The sequence below is a fragment of the Syngnathus scovelli genome, chromosome 8 (assembly GCF_024217435.2).
Source record: "Syngnathus scovelli strain Florida chromosome 8, RoL_Ssco_1.2, whole genome shotgun sequence".
NCBI lineage: Eukaryota > Metazoa > Chordata > Actinopteri > Syngnathiformes > Syngnathidae > Syngnathus > Syngnathus scovelli.
The window spans coordinates 13463994-13475218 of NC_090854.1; the positions used below are offsets into that span (position 1 = coordinate 13463994).

The 11225-nt window shown below is 40.5% G+C and overlaps 1 protein-coding gene across 1 annotated transcript; it reads right to left on the reverse strand.

Annotated features, from left to right (window-relative positions):
- Window positions 1-7971: 7971 nt before the first annotated feature.
- ndufa10 (NADH:ubiquinone oxidoreductase subunit A10) lies at window positions 7972-10809 on the reverse strand. The gene is made up of 10 exons (XM_049727315.1): window positions 10642-10809; window positions 10211-10379; window positions 9757-9972; window positions 9600-9686; window positions 9402-9523; window positions 8967-9034; window positions 8795-8849; window positions 8639-8724; window positions 8227-8335; window positions 7972-8158 (listed from the first exon to the last, which is right to left on the reverse strand). The coding sequence occupies exons 1-10, from the start codon at window positions 10714-10716 to the stop codon at window positions 8090-8092; spliced, it is 1056 nt and encodes a 351-aa protein (XP_049583272.1). The 5' UTR covers window positions 10717-10809; the 3' UTR covers window positions 7972-8089.
- Between the last annotated feature and the right edge of the window lie 416 nt (window positions 10810-11225).

The window sequence follows — 11225 nt, forward strand, 5'->3', positions numbered from 1 at the left end:
CACATGAGAAAATGTGCGTTTTCTGAGTGTGGTCGCTTTCGATTAGGATGCCGTCCTACTGGGCAAGATGGTGCCTTGGAATTTCCGGAAAGGTGGCTGATGGGGATACGCTAATGGGATATGGCAGAGTTGAAATGTGGCGCCAGATGGTGGAACCAAGGCTTCCACATCTGGTCAGGCGTCAGACCTTACCTCGACATCTGACAAGGCCTAAATATTTGACCAGGTCTTGACATCTGATTTGGCATAAAACATCTGAACAGCCCTCAACATCTGACCAAAGCTAAACAGATGACATCCGACGAAGCTTACAACATCTTATGAGATCTCGTTAATGGACCAGACTTCAAGACCTTGAAATCGGACTCGGCCTAAAACATCCAACATTTTTTAACATATGTCCAAACCTAAACATTTTATTAGCCCTAAACATTTAAATATCCAACCAAAACAAATCTGACCAGGCTATGGACTTCAAAAAGACCTTGATCTCAACGTAGCACTTCAGAACAAACTATACTGAAATATTGTATTAAATATATGCCAAAGCATATTTGACCTGTCCTAAGGAAGTGGATTTTCAGTCCTATCCCACTCCCACATGAAAAAAATCCCATCACACACCACAGTTAAAAAAAAAAACAGTCCCGCATCGCTCCCATTTTGGAGGTCAGCTACAGAAAAACAACAGCAACAACTAAAGTTGCATTTTACCATTTAACAAGGTTGGATGACACTGGACCTGACAATGGCAAAAATATATTCCACTCCATGGTTCCATTTTCCAGTCACTGACGATGTTATGGTTCATTTGACAGATTTTGGCCCAGACAGCATGGCTCCAATTCCAGTGTGAATGTTTTTCCTCCAAGTCAACTTACCTGAGATGGGCTCTAACGGCCCGTGATCTCAAAAAGGTCAAGCTGGATCGGAAATGAGATGGTCCAATTTTTTGATGTTGTAGATTCATGAAATTGAATGCGTTTTGCAACATCTCGAATTTGGAGTGTCTTGAAATACAAACTGGGATTGTCTTTTTCCAAAATGTGACCATGTCCAGTTAAAACCCTGATTCCTCAGTCATCTTAAGAAGTCCTTGGAGGAGACTTTGATGAATTGCCCCATGATGCCAATTAGGTAATTGATTCCAGTTACCAGCAAACGTGCGGAAACATCATTACGCTTTGGAGTGTATAATTTAGCATGTTTATCAGAGTAAATTTATTTGCCCGGGAAATGAGCTCCCTCTGTCAGTTTAATGGTAAATATACCGTTGACGCGAGCAATTACGATAGGGAACGGGGAAGTCTGAAAGGAAAAAAAGTTGCCATGGAAACAGATGATATTGAGGTAGATAAGTTCACGTAGGCTTTAATAGACAATCAATTCGGTTGCTTGATTGAAGAACTTGACATGACATGGGAGAACAAGTGAAAATCAAGGCAGAAAAGGTGCCAGGCTTTAACGTGGATGATTTGTAAGCCTCCAGGCACAAAATATATCACAAGGGTCAAATTTGGGAAAGTGTCATTCGTTAAAAAAAATGAGATATCGATTGTGGAAATTGGGTAATATTTGGTTGAAAACTGTCAAGCTGCTGATCAGGAATTGAGATCGATAAAAGTTAGTTTATTTATCTTTCAGGATAACAACAACCCGAAAGCTGGTACGGCTATGAATCTTTCCCACTGGAAATATGTCATGTCCATATAGTCCATAAAATGTGTCATAAAAAAAAATTCATAAAATGTATGTCATAAGAATCCCAAGTGTGTTCTTTCCATACACACCAAACAAGATTATTAAAATCAAAAGTATGGGAACACACATGGCGCACAAACACTACGGTAATATATTTACATCAATTCCAACTCGAAAGTGATTTTGACTTCTCTTCCTGGCATTTGACATTTGATCATTTGAACATATTCATCTCTTTTCGAGCTTCAGCTCAAAACACAGCTGTGCGACATTTGACTGCTTACTCGACAGTCACATTGATGTTTTGGAATTATTTTCCACCAATGAAATGCACCAAATAGTCTTTCGAAAGGAATGAAAACAGCGGGTGTTTTATGAAAATCATCCTACTGTCAAATGACTTGTGTTTGACAGACAGAATAAAAGAGGTTTTCCGATAAAGGGATATTAATGAAGGCGACAGATGAAAGCGACACTACTAGGCAGGAAGACGTTATTAGAAGCTGCTAGTGTCTCGGGAGTGTCAACAATCCCTTCATGCAGGATTCCCTCAAAGATTTCCAATCAAGCTGTATTTCAGCTACAAATTCCAAAAATATTAAAGCTATGACTTGTTTCCCATGTGTACTATTCTGTGTGAGAGGTAAAGACAACGGATGAGACCCAAAGGCATCTTGGCAATTTCCTGCCTTCCGTGACAGACTCCGAAACGGGACACTTGATCATTGTCCCTGTCCAATAACTTTTTCAGAACGGGCCTTTTTTTTTTTTTAGACACGGTTGTGGTTAGGCAATTTTCTCTGAACTCTGTGTAAAAGAGGCTCCGGCTGGTTAGGTCCATTGACTACTAATTCATTCCAAGTCATTGTACAGAAAGAAGCACGATGTGAAGAATCCACACTTGTGTGCTTTCCCAGGAATATTCCATTAGCTATTCATGGGTTGGGGTTAGCCTAGACGGCACGATTGTCGAGTTTGATAATTGAATACATTTCTAGAGCGTTGACTTTGAAATGTGACTTTGAAAGATGTCGCAATGTACTTCAGTCCATAAAGGTCTAAATCATTGGAGACCACAATGAAGGGGCCCGGAGAGGAGTCAACCTTGAATTGGGGATTGACGTGTTAGCTTCAGGCTATCTCAGCAGGATGATCCCTTGTGTCCAGCAGGTTTGGTGAGGAAGTGTCGCAGCGGCTGCCATGTCAGCGTCAGCTTGCGCGGCAGATGGTCTAGTTATCGGCGTAATGGCCGTTTTTCATGTGCTCCTTTGACTTGAATTCCTTCATTTAGCCTCCTGCGTGCTAGAGGCGACGCAACTCACGCTTCCATCTCCATCTGTGGTCATGAGGGATGCGATGCCTAATTCCTCGTAATGGTCTCCGGTAAATTGGCTGAAAATCGACTGCACCTCTGTAGGATGACGATTATGACCAGTAACAAGCGCGCAGCTGGTACTCGTGAAAAACGACTCACGTGTAGCCAGTCCGCAGTTATGTATGCAAACACGGCAAAGCAAAGAAGCACGAGGTGGATAAAACCCTCTCGGTGGTTTTGATGCCATCTGTTTTGACTCGGAGGGGGGGCAGGCGGACGCCCCCACTCAAGAACTCCGGAGAGAAGCGACGCTGTTTTTAGCTTTTAGACAACTCACAGGCAACAAACACACACACACAAATACACAAGTCCTCCCTTCATGACACCTCTGAGTTAATGAGCTGTGGCGTGCAGGATGCACTTTCAAGCCACTTCCTGCAAGAAAGGAGAGAGCTAAAATAGCAGAGGAACCGACGTCAAAACAGGGCCCCATGCTCGGCAGGTGGAAGATCAAAATGAGAAGGCAAGCTTGCGACTTGTGACTGTACGCCTTACAATGACTTGTCTTTGCTTTACACGTGCTCGTCTAGAAATGCCGGCGCTGATGAAAAGATTCCGACGCAGTGCATGTGAATCAAACGACTCCCACGCGACGGCTCATCTATCTTTCCGTGTGGCCAAATAAGGAAGTTTCTCTTGATTTTAGTGGTACAGGAGATATTGTACAGTGTGATTGACTTCTGTTTTCAATAACCTTTTATTTTGGGTGTAATTTATTGTTTTTCGAAACATGCCTCATTAGTTTCTGCTGGGTTCGTCAACTTTTTCTCACCGTGTCAGTCAGTCGGCTCCCGGCATACTGTTATGAATTGTGGGAGAGAAAAACATTTTTTTTTCATTTCCAAGTTCAAAAGGTAGCCTGGGGAAGACAATTAAGAAGATTGGGTTGGAATCCAAGCTCGTCAAAGGCTGCTCATTTTATTCTATGAAATTTTTGGATGTCATTTTTCAATATACAGACACAAAATAGTAGCTAGTGGTGTTTTAGCGAAGGCTAACACATAAGTTGTTGTTTTTTTGTGAAAATCACGAACAAAAAAGAGAAAGGGGCCTCTCCATAAAGTCAAATCTAACCTTTACACTATCTTTCTTTAACCTTTGTAGAAAATGCCATCTGTCCAAGAGGAGATGAAAAAGTGCTTCTTTTTAAACTTAAGAATAGACACCACTGGTTGAAATAAATTCCACCTGCGATAAGTGAAATTCGCGAAGTACGGTCACCAACAAGAAGTACTGGGCAGGCTAACGAGTTAGCGGAAATATGCTAATTCGCGATCATGCTAACACGCGAAAACAAACTTCTACAATAATGTAAACGAACATTTGGACCAATACTACATTGTCCTAAAGGTTAGACACATGTTTCCTCAATTTAGAAGTTTTATCTTGACTTTTAAATGCTTTTTTTAATTTGGAAAAAAAAATCTGCGAGGTAGTGAAGCCGCGATAGACGAAACGCGAAGTAGCGGGGGATCACTGTATTACTCCTGCAAAGGATTATGGGTAACCGCTTTGTGAAGTTTGGGCAGGAGTAGCAAATGCTACCTTGGGTGAAAGGTCGGATCATATCGCTCAGAAAGGAAAGCTCCTAAGAAAAACTGAGAATCTAAGACAATTCCTTAACTTTGCTTTATTCTTGTAGTTGGCCTGATACAATTTCATTTAGGTTTTCCATGCATGAAAGTGCTTTTGATAATGTTTAAGCCACCAGAAAAGGCTTTAGAGTGCAGTGCACCCATCCAACTGTTTTTTATGACACAAACATCATAAGCTTGTGCTTACGTTAGCAGTTCTCAATCATAAAAGGGGGTTGCATGGTAATCATGACACGTCGTAGGTCGACAACTTTTACAGGAGTACTTAATTTGACCTTCTCTAAACTTTCAAATGCACACGTCCATCTCCTCAGTATTTCAGTACTTTGTGCAAAAGTTGCATGCTGTTCTCTAAAAAAAGAAACTAAAGACAATTCATGGCAGGAGTTTCATGCATAAATCCACCAATACATGGCATAAAAGCGGATGTCCTTGACAAAGTATTGGTAAAGTGTATCGTTCAGCTCCTATTTAAAGAATAGTACTTTGTGCAAAAAGCACTGAAACAGTAAACTGTGAGCTTTGAACATTCAAACGTTTGGGAAAGGTTGAATTAAGTATCAGTAATCATTATAGTGCAATGCAGGTTCATTAAGTAATTTCACCCAAAATAATTAAGTGTAATCTTTTGTGTTCATGTTAGCAGTTTTTCTTTTAATCATCCATTTTCCTTCCAAACGTTGTTTTTAATTAGATTTGAATTTACTGAGTAAATGGAGATATTGTTCCATTTGAAGCTACTGATACTGGAAAACACCAAGATTGCCTCTAAAGTTGTCTTTTGTTATTCATCTTGTTACAGCTTACTAACTTTTATTGAACAGCCACTTTTGATTGGACTTTCGTGTCGTTTATAGCTGCTGCACAGGTTCCCCCGTGGAATCAATTAGATCTGATTTAGTTGACGCTCCGCAGTATAGCCATTTAAATACCAGCTTGTAGTCATTGCCAAGCATACGCAAAAAAATGCAGACTACACTAAGCACAGCTGTTAGGACGTAAATAACTCAATGATTAGTTGTCTTTGAGGGAATTTTCAAATTTGGTGTCTGACATGGCCATCTGTTATAATTACACATTTACATTATTGGGGTTTTTTTGCAAGGGAGGGGGTTGATGATGGATGCATATCTATCTTGTAACCATTTTAAATTACATTTCTCACATGTTGTGCATGCCTATTTGCACATGGACTTTCTTTTGACTTTTATTGTGTGAAATCTTACTCCGTCGGAATGTTTAAATCAGCGCGTGGTTTAAAACCTTTAGCAAAGACTGATGGAGCTTGTTTTCTGGGACGCGCCTTCACGGGTGCCTTCAGGCTACACCAGAGAACAACATTGCCATCTAGCGGTGACATGGTGAAATACACGCCCGATGCAGTGTGGTGAACACAAGCATCATCTGTTATCTTTGTCAGCATCAGCAGCAGTCGTAAAATGCGTTCACCTGTTCTAGCTTGTGACGACTCGGCCCAAAAAGGTTGTGGCAGGAGCATTCGCGCCTCAGACTGATTAACGGAGCGCCGGCATTGCTAATCCGCCTTCAGATTAATCTCAGCACGGAGTAAGACACCGTGGGCGACAATTTGTAGCGTTAAATTAGTTTTTAGACTTTTTTCCAATGAAAAAGTCAACTTTGGGCGAAAGGCCTTACCAGACTTTTAATAATGGCTGAGACGAGTAGCTAAAAAAACTTTTGTTGTTATTCAATGTCACTATTGTGGGTTATTCAATTCTTTTTGTATTGTGGTGGATGCCGGATAGAAATGGTGGAGCCTGTACAATGTGTGGTAAATCACAGTCGCGTCCCCAGATAGATTTCACCCGGGCACTTGACCCAGTATTGATCAGATAATAAAAAATGGATAATAAAAAAAAATGTTAGTTTTAAGTCTACATAGCATAGACTCCAGCGTGCATACTACTTATATAGTAAATCTTTACTCCTGTATTCATTCCACGTAAATAATATGCACGTGGCTAATTAATATGGTAATTTATTCACGTGAAGTGACGTCAGCTGATATTACTTCCGTGTCATTAGACGTCTTGAGAGCTGCAATGGATATAAGAAAGTTCCTCGCCCGCAGCAGGGATACAGCAGCGAGGAATGAGAGAGGTAAGTGAAGTTTTAGGCAACATAAATCTGTTTTAATGCAAAGTTAGCTGATGTTATTTTTTGTATTAAGACAAACATATTAATTTTCTGTTTGAGCTGTCAGGGGAAATTCCAGTGAGTTTCAGTATGAAACATAATGTTGGTTATGGTCTGCTCAGAACCTCCGCATAAATGATCATTTTGAGTAAGCTTGTGTTAGTTGATAGATACACCCTAGTGGTTCTTAAATGGTCTATCTTCAGGAAGAAAAAACTTTTTCCCTATTGTCAAGTCCGTGAGCTAGATTCAAGTTTATTTCACAGAAAAGTAGTCTTGTTAATCGCTTTGTCTTTGACTAAAATATTTTTTTCCCACCAGAAAATGGCTACAGCTAAAGCATCTGGTATTGTTGCCGGATTTTTTTTTTAAATGTTTATATTTGTCACCAGAAACATGGCTAAATAAAATTGTCCTTTTTGCTTTTATTAGTACTGGTTTAGAAGTTTAAATGCACAAGTTGACCAAATGCATCACTGCAGGACATTTCAGGTGGTCAATAAAAGATCTAGACAACAGCATAGTCTGATATGATTGAGTAGTTTAAAGAACTAGTAATGATTTTTATGATAATCTCAGATAACTTTCTGCTTGTTTCACCCCCCCCCCCCCCCCCCAAAAAAAAGTGAAGATTCTTCCTGAAGTCTTCTAGCATGATAATGAACCAAATTAAGTCCTTTGTATTTACATTTGGCCAAATAGAACATAAGTGTATTATAAATGCATAAATTATGCATATTGTGACTTTCATTTTATTTCATTATTTTAAATTGCATTATATTTTAAATTGCGTGACATTATCTTAAACATTAAGACAATGGTAAAACCAATGGTATTTGTCTTTTGTAAGCTTGACTTGACTTGACTTAAGCGTACGCCAATGAAAGCGGCTGCCATATATAAAGTCTCGCCTCAGGCGCCACATTGATGACAATCAATAGCTGTAGCTATAATTGTTTATGACCTCAACGAACACGTCACAAAATGTCAGTAAGATGTACAACCACAATATTATACATTGATTATTCTGAAAATGAGTATTATCATCTTTACAAAGGCATATATTGGATCTAATTATATAGTTAAGGTGTCCCTAATGGATTGGCCAGTGTGTGTAAGTACCCTCCAACATCACATCATGGGTGTGTATGAGAAATTTTATTCTTTTTAATACATACATAATAAGATGTACAAGTGGAAACCATGTATCTCTCACACTGCGAGTTGATTGGTCACTGGTAAGGCCAGAAGTCATTCTCCCTTACTTGAGCCAAATGTATTTATCTCCGGCGTCTGCATTATAACCCTTAGCGTATTTCTTGCCAGGAAGCTAAAAGAATACATCAGAATTCAGTGAGACTGTTAGTAGTCAAAACAACATAATTGTACAATTCATACCGATTTATAGGCATAGTATTTTTCATCAAAGTCGTGCGCCCCAACGGTGATCTCTGGCAGAAATTTGGGTATGTGGGTCAACGATGCCACTCTCTGTTTGTCTTCAACACTGAAAACGACAAACATGCTTAAAATTGCAACGCCTCATTTTTTTTTGTATACAGTGAACCCCTGTCAATTCGTGATAATTCTGTACAACTTAGAAGATACACTGGAAAAGGCAACTCTTTCCCTTCCTGTTGCATCATAAAAATCCTGCTCCTTCCAAAGTGTCATCAGGTTGGGGTACCGACCGAGTGTTTGCCATCAGCTTTAACGCAATGGTAGATTCCACTGATGTACGAATTTTGGCCCCGAGCCTCACGAATGAGACGGGTTCACTGTATTTGCATTTCAACGACAGAGCTCTCACAGGATTCTCATGTGATGGTAGGTGACGTCATCCTGTTCTAGCCATGGGCCTTTTTCAAACTTCAGATATTCTATGTCTTCGGCCACCTGATGGGATGAAAAGATGTCAGTTAATTGTACCACGGAAAAAAAAAGTTTGTGACTTTGTAACTCTTACCCTCTCCACATCTTGGATTTGGGTCGCATCATAAGCAAGCAGCTCAGACTTTTCCCTGAAAGCCAAAACGCAATGCTTGTAGTAAGACATTAATCCACAACTTAAGCAAAATCGTGTTTATAAAATGTGATTTACAGCATCTTAGTTTTTTTTTTAAACATGCATTACCCACCCGATTTCTGGCAGGAAGGACTTCTTGTAGCTGTCCTCAATGCTCTTCAGATACGGCAACGGCACATTCTGAAAATACGGCTTAGAGGTTACAAATAAAGCGAAACCATTTCACGGCAATATATTTAAAACATCAGAATAATTAATTGTTGTATTGTCATCTTGACTAATTCATGACTCTCTTTGTGCATACTGCCACCTATAGTAAATGTATAGTCAATGCAGTCGACTCGAGCAAGTATGTTTTATAACAAACACGCGAAACAGGCGGCGCTTGTTTCCATCAGTGCTTAGTCTGTCATTTTTAAATTTGACGTCACTCAGCAATCGTCAGAAAATCGGACCCCCGTCAGAGACAGACAGATGGACATGCACGGCAAAATGCAACTGAATGATTCCCATGACTTTCGGGAGCGCTAAAGTTAGTCAATCTTACCTTGCCACTTTGTTGCAGCTTCTTGTGCACCTCCTCAGCGGGCACATCCACGTAGACGACGAGGTGCGGCGGCAGGAACTCGCAGATGCTGATTCCTTTGATTTCGTTGTAGTGCTGTACACCTGCGAGTGGAAATCCAGCATTGGCGTGCGTACTATACATTTGAAAGTGGCGTGTCTATGACAAAGCCACACTCACACTCTTTCCTGATGTAGCCCTGTTTAAACATGGCGTCCAGGAACACCATATCGCTGAAGGGCGAACGCTCCAGGATCACACCTTGGCCTTTGACATAATCATAATTTCAATGAGTATGAAAGTACAAAAGCAAGTTTGCGATGGGTGTTCATGGTACCTGTGGTGAGCAGATGTTCGATGGCTTCCGAGTACTGCAGCAAGCGCATGTTATACATCCATAGCTGCAGTCTGTAGCTGTTCCCGTCTGCAGCTTTCGGGTCTGCGTAGAACTTCTCCAGGCTGCACATCCCATTGAAGTCGATAGAGAGGGGCTCTTTCTCTCCCGTCATCTTGTCCAAGTAGAAGGTGTCAGGTTCGGGCATGTAGAGCATCCCTGGGGAAACACAAAATGCAAAGCTCTATAGTATGAAATGTTTTCACATGTATTCACAGCTCATCCTTGGTGACTGTCTGCAATTGACCATTATGGCATTGCTAAAACAACAAATGTTATGGTGGCCTAAGACCTTTGTACTGTAGTGTAAATTATATTATTGGCCACATAATCAGAGAGGGATGATTTTTTTGAGGGGGTGGGCAGAAGTGTAACTCCATGCACATAGACGACTTACCTAGTTTGTCGGCCAGGTTCTGTGCTAGTGCTCCTTTGCCTGACGCTAAATTGCCATCCACTGAAATAATCTTGCTGAACTGCTTTAAACGCGGCGTGGTCCTTTCGCCCAGTGCGTACGCCCACCAGCCGTACTGCAGCTTCCTTGCCGCTGTCATATGCACAGATGCCTTGGATGACAAAAGCAAATATTGTCTTTAAGAGTGGGAGGAAAGTGTTTATGATTAAGTTTACTTCGACAGGACTTCATTAAAAGGACACGTTTAACACACTATGACTCGATCGCCACTTGAATATCACTAAACCTTTGCCATAGACGATTTAGGGACAGCGCTAGTGGCTACATGGGTAGCTAGTCTGCTAAATTTAGCATGTCCTTGTAGAAGTGGGGAGTACCAAAAGGACTAGCGTTTGTGCATTTTGTGCCCTTACCTTCTGAACAACATTCGCGGTTTTGACACCGGTTGCCACCGATGGGAAGACCAACCGGATCGCCCTCAGGGCCATGATCAACTGTCCTCCAAAACCCCTCCGATCTGACCTAAGAAAAAAGAAAAACACAGCTAACTCGTCGCTGAAATTCTACGTCACACGACGGGGCCTTACACAATGTCGTCTCAGTCAAAGTACGTAAGAAAGGTGGCTAAACGCTGCCTGATTAATATTACCCCGTTTAGAAAATTATTTCACAAGCTGTTTTTGAAAACATATTCATGATTAATTTGAATTTTAGAATATAATTAATTATGTAGCATAGAAATGTAACACTATTTTTATTATTGATGGGCGCTCCTTCCTTTTTACCAATAGAGGGTAGTGTATATATATTATATTAAAGAGAGTCCAACCAGAAAGCTTTTATAGAAATCCATAGAACGAGAAAGGAAAATGCAACTTTATTAGGATTTCATAGAGCAGTATTGAGATAAAAAAAAGGGTTTTGTACAATTGATAGTTGTGTAAATGGTTTTGGTTGTGTAAACAAACTTTTTTCATCTGACTGCAGTAATGCACAG